We start from the raw sequence: 15,803 nt of genomic DNA, 5'->3' as shown, positions 1-15,803 counted from the left end.
AGCTACTTGAAAGGCTGAGGCGGAAGGATAGCTGGAGCCCAGCAGGTCGAGGCTGCGGTGGCCAGGAGCGGCCACTGCACTCCAGTCTGGGTGACGGATTAAGACTCCAACTCAAAAAACAAACAAACAAATAAACAGAAATGTATACATATTTTAAGAAAGGAAAAAAACTGCATTAAAATTGTAGGTGAATACAAGTCACGTTTGACTACTGCAGTTACAAGAGGTGACCAAAGTGGTTACCATCAGCGTCTGGACAATTCTGATTACGGCAAACTAAAAGTAATACATAGATAACATCTCTTAAAGTGCATATACTTTTTTTTGGCACCCCAGTATATGTACACATGTATGTAAATTTGTATATCAGAGGGAAACGTTTACATTTTAATTCTGAGAGGATGAAAGAAAATTTAAGACATGTCGTCCAAACCTGCCTCCTGCGTGGTAAGTATAGGTAGTATACAATTGACATGTCTGCAGAAAACCTCAGAGCAATCCAGATGGGCCTTAAATTACCACCCCCTACAATCACCTAATCCTTTTCCTCATCTCTCCCCGCCTAAATCACAAAATGACCTTCCTATGTGTGTTAGGTCTAGGTGTAACCAAATAGATTATGGAGAAAGTAAAAGTTTGTCATAAAAAACTGGCTTTGTGTTCACAAATTCACTGAGTTGCCACTGGAGAAGGTGCCTTGGTGAAACCTCCCAGAGCCTCATTTTTGGCATATCTTCAACCAGCGATACAGGCCTGGATTCTGCCAGTGCCCTGCAATTCCTCATCCCTCCTGGGAAATTGTTCTGCCTCCTCCACAGTTCTTCCTTTTCCAATCAAGGGTCTGACGCTGCCCATTGACCACGTTTATTTTTCTGCCTCTTGGCACTGGAGCTCGTCTGTTGTAGGATAAAAGTGGAATTCTCTGCTGTCTGCAGGGCTTTCTCCAGGGAACAGAGCATGAAACCCAAACTTATATAAAATCATATCCTGTTTGCAAACATCATATTCCCTTTGCTTCTCACTGATCTGGTCCCGTAAACCCCAGCACAGCTTGAGAGCCCATTCCTCATCTAAACAAATGCCATAAGCCCCTTTATACTTTTACAACCATGTCAAAAAATAATATTGCCTGCCAATAGTGATGTGATTGGAGTTGCCTCCTCCGAGCCATAAAAGAAGCGCAGAGTCTGTTATCAATTTCTCTAAGTGTATCAGGGGAATTATGGGTCGATTCAGTTCCAAGTTATAAATGACAACTCAAAAGCCGCAGGAGCTTTTGAAGCTGGGAGCTGATGACGACATTATCATAAAAGCCTGCTCGTCCTTGCTTTTGTGGGTTTTTTTGTGGCCTATCAAGTGAAGGAGGAAAATAAGACTGAGAAATGGCTTCAAGATTTCTTCACACAGCAGCAGGTCAGATGGCCAGGAAAATGATCACTATTTTTAGTGATATACCCTGAGGAGTGCACTGGCTTTTGTTTCCAGAGTCCCTTGATGATCTATTCCACTCCAAAATGACCAAGTCCTGGGATCTGGTCAAATGTTCTTTTCAACTGTGCATTTTCTTGTAATGTAATCACATGGTAATCAGAAATGAGTCACACCAGAGTCACCAAACAAAATGAGAAGCAAACGCAAAGGAATTCAGAAACCTTGAGAGTGTTGCTCAAAATGCAGCTCAGGCAAGCACATTTTAAAGTACCTTAAATGCCATTCCCCCACTGAGCTGCTTGACCAATCCTTTAATTACCACATGCAAATTTAGGGGAAAACTTAATAAGTAGAGACTTTCTGATTTCATAATTTACCAGGTAGTCTCCACAAAAGTCAATTAACCCCTCAAAATTCAGTAGGTATGGATCAAACCCATCTAGAATGAAGTTATAGATTCTAAGGAATCAAAGTTTACTTTAACTATTGGGAATTACTGAGTATTTCAGAGCTGAAACCAGTGGTTCCACCTTAAATCATCTGAACCAGAACAGCACCGTAAGACAAAAGTCATTTCAGTAGTTCTAAGCACTCTAGGGCAGAGGTTCCCAAACTCCTAGCCACAGATGAGTACTGGTCCATGGTCTGTTAGGAACTGGGCCGCACAGCAGTAAGTAACCAGAGGACGAGAAAGCAAATCTTCATCTTTATTTACAGCGCTCCCCAACACTCGCATTACTGCGTGAACTCTGTCTCCTATCTGATCAGCGGCAGCATTCAATTCTCATAGGAGTAGGAACCCTATTGTGAACAGCACATGCAAGTAATCTAGGTTGCATGCTCCTTAAGAAGCTCTAATGCCTAATGACCTGAGGTGGAGATGATGCAGTGATGCTACTGCTGGGGAGCAACTGCAAATATAGATTAACATTAGTGGTGAGGTTTGACTGCACAAAGACCATGAAAATTAATTACTTGCAAACTCATATCAAAACCCTATCAGTGAGTGGCCAGTGAGTTGATGTACTTCAATTATACGGCTGTGTCTCGTGACAGGCTTTAAGTCAAAATTCAACACTTACTTTAGTTTGCATGAGGCCTGCCTCTTATTTTATTTGCCACTTCTGTCTGTGCCTCTTTTTTTACGGTGAGTTTTATAATTATTTCATTGCATATTACATTGCAATAATAATTGAAAAACCTGCACATTAAATATATGAATTAAATAATTCAGAAACCAGCCCCCCTCCAACCCCGGTCCATGGAAAAATTGTCTATCATGAAACCAGTCCCTCATGCCAAAAATGTTGGGGACCACTATTCTAGGTTGCTAAACTGGGCTACTCCAAGTTCCTACTGGGTATCTTTTGTATAGTTAGTATGTCTGGGATTGTTCTAGAGGTGAAAATTTAGATTGGTTGAAATCCAGAGGACGCAAGGTTTCTCCTAGGATTATATCAAAATAAAAAACTTGAGGGCGCAAGATGGCTTCTGAATGGCTAAGAACACAATTTGGCTCCTAAAAACAAACAAAAAACAGCTGAATCAAACTAGTTCACTAGAATGTCTCCAAGTGCAAGCTTGTATACACACACACACACACACACACACACACTCTCTCTCTCTCTCTCTCTCTCTCTCTCTCTCTTCCCCTCCCCCCCCTCATCTGGACCTGCTAAATACCACCAGAAGACATACAGGCCAATTTGACACAGAGATTTTCTCCAGCTTTCTCCAGCACTGAAAGAGTCAAACCAATGCAGGCCTCCTTCTCCTGTCTCTTCAGGCCTACACCAGATTTACCTGTCACTACTGCTGCCACCAGTCAGATTAGGTCAGAGTCTGGGAACATTTTTAAGGACTTATTTTATGATCCACATTATATGTTGGACATACAGGGCCAGGAGCAGCAGTCAATATTCATCCCTTGGTCGCTTCTAAGAGTTCACTAGAGTAATTTTGGGTGAAGAAAAAGAAGTTACTTTGGGTTTAGAGAAGTTGATTAGAGGAATTTTATGTTCAAGAAAAAGTGAGTTAAAGACACATTCTAGGTCAGATTTGGGAGGTGAGTCCTACAGGAGCTGTCCTTAATTCAGTTGTCAGTCATGTTAAATGTACAGATGTTACTTGACTTACAATGGAGTTACGCCCCCACTAAATCCATTGTGATTTAAAATTGTTATAAATTGAAAATACATTTAATACACCTAATCTACCAAACATCATAGCTTAGCTTAGCCTACCTTAAGAGTGTTAGAACACTTACATTAGCCTACAGTTGGGCCAAAGTGTCTAGCACAAAGTTTATTTTATAATACAGTGTTGAAGGTCTTATGTAATTTACTGAATATTATACTGAAAGTGAAAAACAGAATGGTTGTATAGGTGCTTGAAGTATGGTTTATACTGAATGTATATCATTTTGCACAATCATAAAGTTAAAAAATTGCAAATCAAATCGTTGTAACTCAGGTACTGCCTGTACTTTTAAGTGAGTGGGGTTTGATGGTCACCACTCTTTTTTTTTTTGAGTTGGAGTCTCACTCTGTCGCCCAGACTGGAGTGCAGTGGCCGCTCCCGGCCACCGCAGCCTCGACCTGCTGGGCTCCGGCAATCCTTCCGCCTCAGCCTTCCAAGTAGCTGGAACTACAGGCGCGCGCTAACACGCTCGGCTGATTTTTGATTTATTGTGGAGATGAGGTCTTGCTTGCCCAGGCGGGTCTCGAACCTGCGGGCTCAGGCAATCCACTCACCTCAGCCTCCCAAAGGCGTGGGATTACAGGCTGAGCCACTGAGCCCAGCTGGTCACTACTCTTTTAACAGCCTTGATTTTCTCCCCATCACTGTTCCCTTTAAGTAGTCTTGAGCTCTGTTTCATTTTTTGTCTCACTTGCAGGTGGGCAACCAGTATAATAAAATAGTTGCTTGGGATATTAGAAAATAAGCACAAAGTCCATAAAATCTTTTTAAAGATAATCCTTTATCTTCTACTTTCTAGAATGATTTTGCAAACTCCTGGTTCTACAGGAGATTGACTAAAATTGAGCAAAGAAGAGGCTGGGTGTGGTGGTTCACATCTATAATCCCAGCACTTTGGGAAGCCGAGGTGAGAGGATTGCCTGAGCCCTCTGGTTTTAGACCAGCCTGGGCAACTTGACCGGACCTCATCTCTACAGTAAGCCAAAAAATTAGCTGGGCATGGCAGCACATGACTGTAGTTCCGGCTACTTGGAAGGCTCAGGCGGAAGGATCGCCTGAGCCTACCAGGTTGAGGTTACGGTGACCAGGAGCGTGCCACTGCCTTCCAGCCTGGGTGACAGAGTGAGACTCCAACTGAAAAAAAACAAAAAACAAAAAACAAAAAAACTGAGCAAAGAATAATGCGAAATGATGACTGTCTTATGCTAGTGGTAAAAAAGCAAAAGTCATTGGTGAGTTGTCACAAAGGGGCACATTACATCAGCCAGTCTGCTACATTCCAGGAGCATAGGAGGAAGCTGAGGCTAGTTTGCTAAAGGAAAAAAAGAAAGTAATGGAAGGGTCTAGAAAGTGTTTTGAAACATCTTCACAAGTATATGTAGATCAACTCCATATTTCAACTTTTCATTCTTTATTATGTGACTTCATAAAAATAACTTCACTTCTCTGTACCCTCAAGTTCTCATCTGCCAAATATAGTCAATAATATGACTGTTTTACAAGGCTGTTTTGAAACTCAGTTGTATGCTGGTAAAGTGTAAAATCCACACAAATGCATATGATTGCAGTTGACATTCTTTTTTCAGAGCGAGCAGAATCACTGGAGAAGGAACAAAAAGATAACTCTCGCTAAATCTGGCATCATCAAAATGATAGAATGAACTGAAAATATATATTTTCCTGTGTAAAATTTAGTTATCACAAAGAAACTAAATTATGATATAAGGTGACTAATTTTGTTCTTTCCCTTCAATATCCAGGAAACGTAATTGACTTAAATACCTTAGTCCTTGGAAACATTACCTAGAATTATGTTGTCCTAACAAAACTTAGCACTTAGTTCAACAGTATGATGGTTTGTTACTGGTATGTGTTAACTTTAAATAGATTGCAGGTTATAGGGTATGTTCTAATCATCCACAAAAATGTAGACATTTTTTCCTCATATGTTACTGGATTCTAACAAATTTGTCTTTGAAATGTGGTATAAATATTCTGGGTCAAAGGCTTCGTTAATTATTGAAGACAAAAATGACTCCAGGGGTTAACAAACAAAATGTCCCTTGATGCAAAGCTCTTTGTGAAGTTTATGCCATTTTCACCAGGAATATGAGGTATGTACATACTCAATGTGATTCTACTGAAAAATTGAATTCTGCTGCAAAACTGTGTTAAACCTTCTTGTGATACCTATTCTCCAGATATAAAAAAGTCTAGTAGAGATGCACACAGTCACACAGGAAGTTACAGCTAGAAAGGCATCACTTGGTTTAATTCTACATTGCCACCATCTTCAAATTCTTAATAAAATTTTTAAACAAAAGCTTCCATGTTTCATTTGGCATTTAACCCTGCAAATTATATAGGCAGTCCTGAAGTATAGTATAACCTTGACTGAGAAACAGTCTTAAACATAACTAAATAGATAAATAAAAAAGATTTTTTTGTGAGTTTTTGTTATTGAAAAGCAGTAAACAAACTCATACTTACCCCAAGTCCACCACAAGGTAATGAGGAAAAAAATTTTTGAGAGTCATCACCTATACAGTAAGAAGATATGAAAAAAATAAATAAATTGTGGATATAAATATGTTTTTTCAAAATGCTTTGTGTTTATAACATAATATTATGTCACATGATATTTATAATTGCTTTCAGAAAGAAATTAATAAAAGTTTAGACCAATTACTCAATAGAGTTAATTTTCAAAATGCAACTGCTCTTTCTATGTATGTGTGTGTGTATAGCCAGGTAAGAACTCAAAGCAGATCAACACAAATACTTGTTACACATAGAGTCTATTGCCAACATGAACTAATACACTCTCATGAAATTTGGGTCATAATTTTTTAAATTATCCTACATGTCCATATTATCTATTTGAATTTTGTAAATGTACAATTCATAGTAACTAATTCAGCTATTATTATGTTCCCCAATGGATTATTTTGAACCACAAGGTTTATGATACCATACATTGTTATTTTAAAAATCTTTAATATATTAAAACATCTTTCCAAATGTGCAGACAGCCTTAACTTGTACTTCAGATATAGCTAAGTATAATTGACTATAAGTAACTATATCTACTAAAAATATGGCTAAGGCCAACTATACCATAAGCATCTCTTAGCATCCATAATTTTTTAAGCAAAACACCATGGAAGGAGATTCCCATTTGAAAATCTACATAATTTTTAATATACATGTAAATATATATTTTATAAATATATGGCAAAATCTTAATTGTGATTGTCTCCTATAAGTGTTATTCCATTAGATTTTTTAGTCAATGTTTTGTTTACATGTACTTTTATTTTTGACATTATCTACAGCATGAATTAAGAAAAGAGTTGTAACTGTTCCTAAATTTCTAACATTAAAATCTGCCCATGAAATAATTAAACAAAAAGGCAGTAAACATTTCTGTCTGACAGTCAAATGGTTCTGAAGTAACTCAGATAGGTCCTTAAGTCAATCAGGGGTAGAACCAGGTACAAACCTCCAATTCACCTGTCCTATTCATTTGCTCTAATGATGATCAATGAAATAAATAAATAAACACTAAAAAAAGGTTAGTGGCAAAATTTGCATGCTATGTTAGTAAAAGTCTAAAGAGCCTTTATTGTCATAGAACAGTTTATTTTGAAAACAATAAATTGTATGAGTTGGGTTTTCAAACGCAACTGCTAGCAGATGGAAAATGATAAAGTAAAATGCATGTGCAAGTGAAAAGACATCTAGTTATATGTAAAGATCTTCATTTAAACATGATGAGACTTAACAGAAATATAAACAAATCATAGAATTATATTAAAGCTGGAATACTGGCACCATAATACACATGTTAAAAAAATTTCTAGGAAAGGATAAAGCTTTCTTGTATTGCTGCTCTTAACAAGGAAATCTCTGTATCTTGAATATTTTACAAGAGTATAAAAGTATGATAGCTGTGAAATTAAAAAAATATATGTTAATGTCTGAATTCTTTATGTATAGCCAATGAAAAGGGATACAGATAATATGATAACATTATAAAATAATTTTTTAAAACTAAATTTAAAAAATTATTCAGCCATAGAAGAATTAGAAAAATAAATGATATCTGGCTTAGGAAATTTTTGTTTAGTAATGTTTATGCAATACAAATCAGACAAACAGTTGATCATTTAAAATCAGTAATATGCAAGAAATTTTTATTTAAATTGACTGGATTTATTTTTAGAATTATATTATATTCCATTATCAATGCACTAAAATCTTGTCATAAGATACGGGAAACTGATAATAAGAATGACAGGAATATCAATGCCAAGGAAAATCCTGCACCAGAAATGATTGGAGAGAATGTTTTTAAAGTGTCACCTTACAGAGTCTAGAGTATTTAAAGAGATAAATGATGTCCATTCTCAAATCTAATGATGTCTTTCAAGATATAAAGACTGATAGGTCTGGTCGGTCATACTGAATGCTTACTTAAATTCTTCCTCCTAACTCTAGAACATAACTATCAAGAGCAGTAGTACCAATTTAACCCAGAAGAGACAACTCCCCCCAACCTCCAACAGTGTTGGGAGGACTTGGGTGAGTTAGGGGATGTGTGGGATTGAAAGGAATGGATCAAGAAAAAAAAATCTTGATGATCATGCATTTCTGTATATTCATATACGGCAGCTTCAACAGGGTCTTTTAGATAGATTTGCTTTTTAAGCCACAAGAATTCAAATTTCAGAATGATCAAAAAAGTACAAAAAGTTAAGCTTTTAAAGGAATGGGACTTTTTGCTTAGAAATGAGATTGAAGAAAATCCTCTAAACTGGATACATCAGGGAAGTCGTTCAGCAGTATTATCAAAGTTGAGATCAGCACATGACCTCAAGTCCTGACAGAATGCAGCATCCCTCTTCATGTGTATTCATGTAGCCTCAACACAATATTGCAACTGATCCACTGATCACTGAGAGATGTCTATGAAACTCCACACATGTATAGAACACTAACTATAAAATCATCTATCATATGATTATTACTTCATATTAAATATTCAAAAATGAGATAAATGGCTCATTTATTTCGATTAAATTTTTTTGATTTAATTATAAGTAGTTGGTGCTTTCATCACATATATACATGAAAAGGACCTCTATATGAGTTCCAGTATATAATTGGAACCAAATTATATACTGGAACTCATTTGTAAATTATCAAATTTTAAAATGAATATTAATAATACCTTACAATAATATAATAATACATTGAATATTTTGAGAAAACCAGGTTTGTTCACAAGCGTTCAATTTCTTTTTAAAAATGTATTACTATTTCGGTGTTTCATAAACAAAACATTGATATTGCCAAAGTTTAAACTTCATTTCTTCTAAAAATATGTCTTTTTTCTTAAAATGTGAAATAATGATTGTTTAGGAATACTTCTCAAATACCTCTATGTGTATTCATATTCACAATTTGATCAATCCCAGCCCATTTCCATAAAGTCCAAGGGTGCCCATTCTTATGCTTAGGTAGATTTATACTTTAGGACCATAGTTGTTTGTTGTTGTTGTTGTTTAAATAAGAGAAGTTTTCTACTTGTTTTTTTTGTAGCTAAATTAAAAAATAATCACATGGATGCAGTTTCCTATATTTGAGTGCTTGAGTATTTTGGCTTCATAAGTTGAACAGGATTATTAATTGACGTTAAAATAAGAATGTTTATTATATAGTATCTGCAGCAAAAAAGAAGTACTTTATGTAAGAGAATATGTCAAATAAGTTAAAATATGCTATTCTCTTTGTCTAATACAATAATTTAAAAAGATATAAAATAGTGGGAAAGGTGAAGATAAATTTGCATAAAGAATGTGAAAATCTTTTTCTCTTTCTGTTTAAAAACATAAGAAAACAAAGTCGGCAATGCATATGTTCCTGTATGTAAAAACATTGCACAAGTGCTAGTCAAATGAAAGTTAGTTTAAAGTAAGCACCATGGAACATGCGTTGTCATATTCTAATGTAGGATTTTTAAAATCTACATTGGCTTCTATTGTAAACGACTCATTCTACAGAGCAAAGCTGTTGGAAAAACTGATTTATTTTGTCACACTGTTTGCCAAGTATTTTGAACTGACAACAGCATTGACTAATGACAGTGCTGGAATGTGCTGTTCTCAGTAGAATGGAGGCCCGTACAGACCTAGGAGTATCCTGGGGTCCAGCTTCTGTCCATCCAGGGGATTGGTGCCATACAACAGTGAGTGATGTTCAGAATGAACAAGCTGTATTTCCTCCAGGCTGGCTTTTCGACCTTGAATTCGCTGAAAGAAAACAGCAGAAGCCTATAGTACTCCACTGACAACATTTAGAAGAAAATGAGACCACAAGTCACATATAAGATGATTAATAATAGGCTGAGTTTCATCATGCAGGAATGTGACACTGATTTGCTAGTAAAGCACCATAATAATGTTTGAAAAATGAGCATATGCAAGCTTCAGATCCAATGGATTGCTTATACATAAGTGGGCAATTGACATAATGCATACTCTTCTTTGATGTAAAAAGAAATCTGTAACAAAGCAATTAATAGTTACCACTTTTTACAAAAGAGTTAATCTGTGACACATTGAAAATGAAACAAAAACTGCCATGTAACCAGACATAGGCACTCTAGACTCAATTTTTTACACACAGGCAAGGCAGAGACTGTCACTCTCTAAAAAAGAATGATCCTTCAACATAGACAAAACTGTATATTAAGTTAAACTTCAATTAGCCAGTTATGTGAAGTGTCCTTCCTGGCTACATTTCTCAGCTGGCACGCCTGTGAGCTGATACATATTGTGCTGGTGTATTAAGTTTTTGGATGTTTCTGTGCTTCCTAGAATTACACAGACAGTATTAAGATTTCACTTAAAATATATACCACACTGAGGTAGTTGTGAGGTGATATTTAAGTACAGAACTACAGTGAAATTCAAAGTGAATCTGATCAAGGAATGCTGTCTCTCATGTTCCTGACCAAGGAACCATTAGTTGACTTGGAATCATAAGGTGACAACAACACCTCTCTCAAGACCAGGACAATTTCATAGTCAACCTTCAGGTGCTGTGGCTGTTGCTATATTCTTCAGTCTTAATGGGTGGTTCGCTGAAAGGACTTGCCAGGGAAACTTTGATATACTGATATAGTGACACTTCAGAGTTTACTTCAGTGTCATTGAAAATAAATTATCGATCCACAGTGAGGGAGAAGTGGTGGGGACAATAGGGGAATAAAAAGAGAGTGATTAAAGCAAAATTTTCTTAACACTACTTTTATATTCTCAGTTTGCAAACAAATACTTATGGAATTTTCTTCTCACAGTGTTGAAATTCCCTGTTTTTGACATTGTCATTCAGCATTGTGTAATCCAGTTTACATTTCTAAAAATAAAAATATGCTATGGAGAAATTGTTCCAGGTGGGTAAGATGAGAATTCTAATGCAAAAGACTAAGGCAAATTTAATGATAGCCCTCTGGTCAGCCATCTTTCTGATTAAGAAACAAACATATTCTCGAACTAGGTGGCTTGCTGGTGAGCATTACATTTGGAAAAGTTTATACAAGACCAGAGCAACCAAAGAAGCAGAATGACAAGTAAAGAGACAAAATGGGCAAGCTAAAGTTCAAAGCCAACAAAGGGAAACATTTTAACTTTGAGATTTCAGCGGGTGGAAAATCCCCCAAGATAAATAGTGGTAGCTCCATGGTTTGAGTCATCTAAAATTGGACCGAGCAGGGCACTGGAAAACAGACTGTGGCAACAAATCCTGGTCTGGAAGAATAATGAACACCATGAAATAATAGGGCTTGCAGCTCCCATTTCTATGCATGTATGAAATCCATAGCCATTAGCATCACATAGGTTGAGACAGTGAAACATCAGTATCTTAATGTCAATTCCATAGCTAACAATCAGACCCATGTTTTGGCCACTATCATAAAACTTTGCATTTTTTTCCTTTCTCTACTTCTATAATTATCTTTTTTTAACTCTAGATTGAATTTTTGCCTCTGGTATAGCATTAAACACCATTAATAATAAGTATGTCCTATGTGCTTATATTCTAGCCATGTACATTTACACAAAGGCATCTAGGCTTGTCTCAACTCCTTTGCTTTTCTCCCACAATCCCACTAGTATTCCAGCTGAAAGCTCAATCACACATTTGAACAGTAATCTGCTAATAAGTTTCACTGTAATCAACAGTAACTCAAATGCTGGTAAGTCATGATAACACCTGCTGAATCTCAGTCATTACTTGTGTAATGTCAGTTAACTGAGAGTAAGGATAAAGCATCTAGCCTAGATATCTAGTGTTTTCCTGCTCTAAGCATTTTCCCTGCTAGCTTGTGCTCTAGACCTCACACTTGCTATTAAAATGTACCACTATTCACAGTTTCCATTCTGTGTTATTTTATTTTGTTTTTTTAGTAGGAGTCTCACTCTGTCACCTATGCTGGAATGCAGTGGCACCTCATGGCCAGCACAGCCTTGACCTGCTGGGCCCAAGCAACTCTTCTGCTTCAGCCTTTCAAATAGCTGGAACCACAGGCACATGCCACCATGCCCAGCTAATTTTTTTATTTATTGTAGAAATGAGGTCTTGCCAAGCTTCCCAGGCTGGTCTTGAACCTCTGGTCTCAGTCAGTCCTCTTGCCTCTGCCTCCCAAAGTGCTGGAATTACAGGCGTGAGGCACCAAGCCCAACTAATTATTTTTTTCTTCTTCTTCTTCCTTCTCCTTGCTTTTGACAGGAAACAGTGTTTTACATTGACTCTTTCTATTATTATAATAAATATATAAAGAAGTACTCATTCCTGGCAATCACCTTCTGCCATTTGGATGCTAGAGAATAAACCCAAAAACACAGTGCACATGATTCTACGGAAAGAGAGCAGTGAAAACCAATTCAGTATGAAAAATGTTTCTACCTGTAGATGGAATCTGGAATCTGGAGATGCATCTCTCTTGGAGACACTGTATGGGAACTTGGTGGATGACTAAGCTAAAAAATTCTGCAATCGTAACAGCTTTCTTTATTTCTTAACACATAGAATTTTCTAGAGTGGTTCTGTTTTGCCTCACTTTTATCAGATGTCTTATTTGTCACATTCAAAATTTCCTCTCATTTTGAGATATTCAACAGTTCCCAGTTTCTGGTATTATCATCAGTAATTTAGTATTTATTTGGTTAGGCTTAAATATAGATATTCCCATTTAATCCACTCTCAACAGTTTCTACTTCTTGTGTACTCTTTATTCCTTTATTTCTCTCTCAAGACGCTCTCTGAGTCAAAGGTCAAAGCATAATGAGTCAAGAAAAAATTGGAGAAAGTGCTCCGATAATCTTAATTGAGAAAGATACTGATTTCCATTCTCAGAGATACTTGATCTGCAGGATGTCTCTGTAAAGTCAACTGTGATATTTCAACCAAAAAGATTTTTGAGAATTCTGAACATATTGGGATACTCCATACAAATAAGGGATAGAGTTCATCTGGGATTTCTACTTGAGACCCAAATATAGGTCTTCAACACCTTGTCAATATAGGCTTAGAAAAGAAAGCTTATAGCTTTCCTTTCATGTCCTTAATAAAGTCACTTTAGGATGTAGGATTGTGTTCTTGCTCACATTATCATTCATTGTGAATTACACATGATCAGTTTCTTCCCCAGGAGTAGAAAATAACCCAGTGGCTCACTGACTGCTTATTCTATACTTAGGGATATGATCATATTTAGTACAGGGCAAAACAGTCTATATTCAGGCTGCAAGTTTTGACTAAAGTTCTTTTAAATGACCATATCATTGAGTATCACAGCACACTGTGGCTCTTTCTTGAAGAAATAGCCTTTTCGAAATAAAGCCCGTTAATGCAACCTGATTATAGAAAGAATGTTCTGAACATGATCTACAAAGTTGTACTGTGACAGGATAAAATGCAGCCTACCCATACCCACCCACACACAGCGCACACACGGTATAGATTCACTTTTTTTTTTTCTGCCAAGGAACAGGGAAAAAAGGAAACAGTACTATTCCTTCCCCTCCTGTGTTCAAAGCCTGGATTGAGGCCAGTGTCCTAATCAGTTCTCATTGGCCCTCGAGGAATCAGAACCTTTTGTAAAATATAATAAAGGGCATAAAATCATGATAAAATGCATGAAAAAAGCAGTGCCTTTGGTTAGGGAACTAGAAATAATTTAGCAGAACAGATGGATTGCATTGGTTTGGTATTATTGAGGACATGAAAGGGCTCATTTTGTGGCAGTTCCAAACTAAGAGAAAATGTCCAACTTAAATTTGACAAGTCAAAGTACCTGCCTCCACTGGGGAAAACTCCATTTTCTTTAATCATTTTCAAAGCGGTGACATAGTAGGCAAGAATTTCCACTGAAATATCTCATTTTATTAAAATATTTCATCCATTGTCCCTAAATACAGAGATGTGTTTTATTTTTTTCTCCCAAAGTCTGCAGGGCTGCAGACATTTGGAGGTTAAAAAAAAAAAAATCTCAAATGACTTATTAGTGTCAAAGTTACTCTCTGCCAAAAACAGCATACTTAATAATTAATGAGTCCTCTCATAGTCTTAATGTTTTATCTAAATAGAGTATTCTTCCTTAAAAACAAACACAAATATCTGATCTTATTGCTTATGTTCAAACTGGAGTTTTCAAATTCTACAACCAATTCTTAACTTAAATGCTACAGAAGACAACAGTTTTTAACTGACCCCATACCCTTCATTTTATAATCTCCTCCTGGATAGTGCTCCTCCTGGCGTAATAACTTGTACTTCTCAAAGGGATTCTCATTTAAAAAGGAGAATGTAATCCCGGCACTTTGGGAGGCTGAGATGAGAGGATTGCCTGAGCCCACGGGTTCAAGACCAACCTGAGTAACTTGGTGAGACCTCATTTCTACAATAAATTTTTAAAAATTAGCCTGGTGTGGTGGTGCGTGCCTATGGTCCCAGCTACTTGGAAGGCTGAGGCGGAAGGATCACCTGAGCCCAGCAGGTCGAGGTTGCGGTGGCCGGGAGTGTGTCACCGCACTCAAGCCGGGGATAGAGTGAGACTTTGACTAAGGGAAAAAAAAAGGAGAGTGAAAGAATTAAGGAGGCAATTAGGCAGGCAGTTAGCCAAACAGGCTTTTTGTCCTTTCTGTTGGTCGCATGGAAGGAGAGTTGCAAGTTGGGGCCCTGAGTTCTAATGCTGACTCTTGCATGCTTTTAATGTGCCTGCAGTCAGCTAGGAGACATCTCTGTGGGCCTTTGCTTCTTCATCTAGAAACATGAGAAGTCTTGGCTAAATTATTTTGAAGCTTCCTTTTAGCTCTGACAGAATAAGATTCTACGCGAAACAACTTTACACACACTAGAACTCTAATAAAATATGTTTTACTTTGATTTATCGCTTTGCTTTAGGCAAGAAAATAAATTACTATAGTTGAGATGAGAGGAAACATGACTGAAGATTTTCCACCTAGTCCTTGAAATCTATTTCTTATAAGCCTACTTATAATTGAAAAATAATAGTATTTTTCAGAGCTCATATTCCTATTCTGTGACAACTTCAAAACAATGAGCACTATTTATTTGTTTGTTTGTTTATTTGTAAGTGGGAATTTATTAGAAGAAAGGAAAGCTCCAGGCAGCAGGAGGAGACCAAAAAGAGGGTTCCCCAAGGAAGGAGCACTTTAGACAATTGGAAAAAAAATTTTTGACACTTCTAAGTTAATGCCCCCTTTGTTTCTCTGGTACACAGAGAAACAATACTACTCTCCCATCTCCAAATATTTTCTCCATTTGCCTAATTTGTCTCTACTTTGTTAGGATTATATTAAGAAATTGAGTTTCTGTTCCAGTGGTTTTTAACATTGGATGCATCTTGGAATCCACTGCAGAAGTTTAAGCGGTACTCATGCCTGGGTCCTACCCCCAGAGTTTCTGATTAACTTTGTCTGTATACAGCCCAGGCACCCAGGCACTTAAAACCTGCCAATGGATCATAATGAGTAACCTAAGTTAAGAACCACACATTTGAGAGATCTGCCTGTTCTTCCTGCTCAAAAGTGAATTCAGCAAACTGACACTGAACTAATACCAAGAAAAAATCAAAATACAGG

At 36.9% G+C, this 15,803-nt stretch overlaps 1 protein-coding gene across 2 annotated transcripts in view; it reads right to left on the bottom strand.

The window, feature by feature from the left end:
* Positions 1–15,803, bottom strand: part of HDAC9 (histone deacetylase 9) — a 512,743-nt gene that overhangs the window by 227,506 nt on the left and 269,434 nt on the right. For both annotated transcript variants that reach the window (XM_008054886.2, XM_008054887.1), the window contains exons 15-16: positions 9,824–9,944; positions 6,121–6,170 (exon numbers count right to left, since the gene is read on the bottom strand). In XM_008054886.2, the coding sequence (XP_008053077.1) occupies positions 6,121–6,170; positions 9,824–9,944 (171 nt within the window). The remainder of the gene's footprint in view (positions 1–6,120; positions 6,171–9,823; positions 9,945–15,803) is intronic.

This window comes from Carlito syrichta, unplaced genomic scaffold, assembly GCF_000164805.1.
Source record: "Carlito syrichta isolate Samal-C Ts95f unplaced genomic scaffold, Tarsius_syrichta-2.0.1 Scaffold301572, whole genome shotgun sequence".
NCBI lineage: Eukaryota > Metazoa > Chordata > Mammalia > Primates > Tarsiidae > Carlito > Carlito syrichta.
This window is presented reverse-complemented; position numbering and strand designations above follow the sequence as displayed.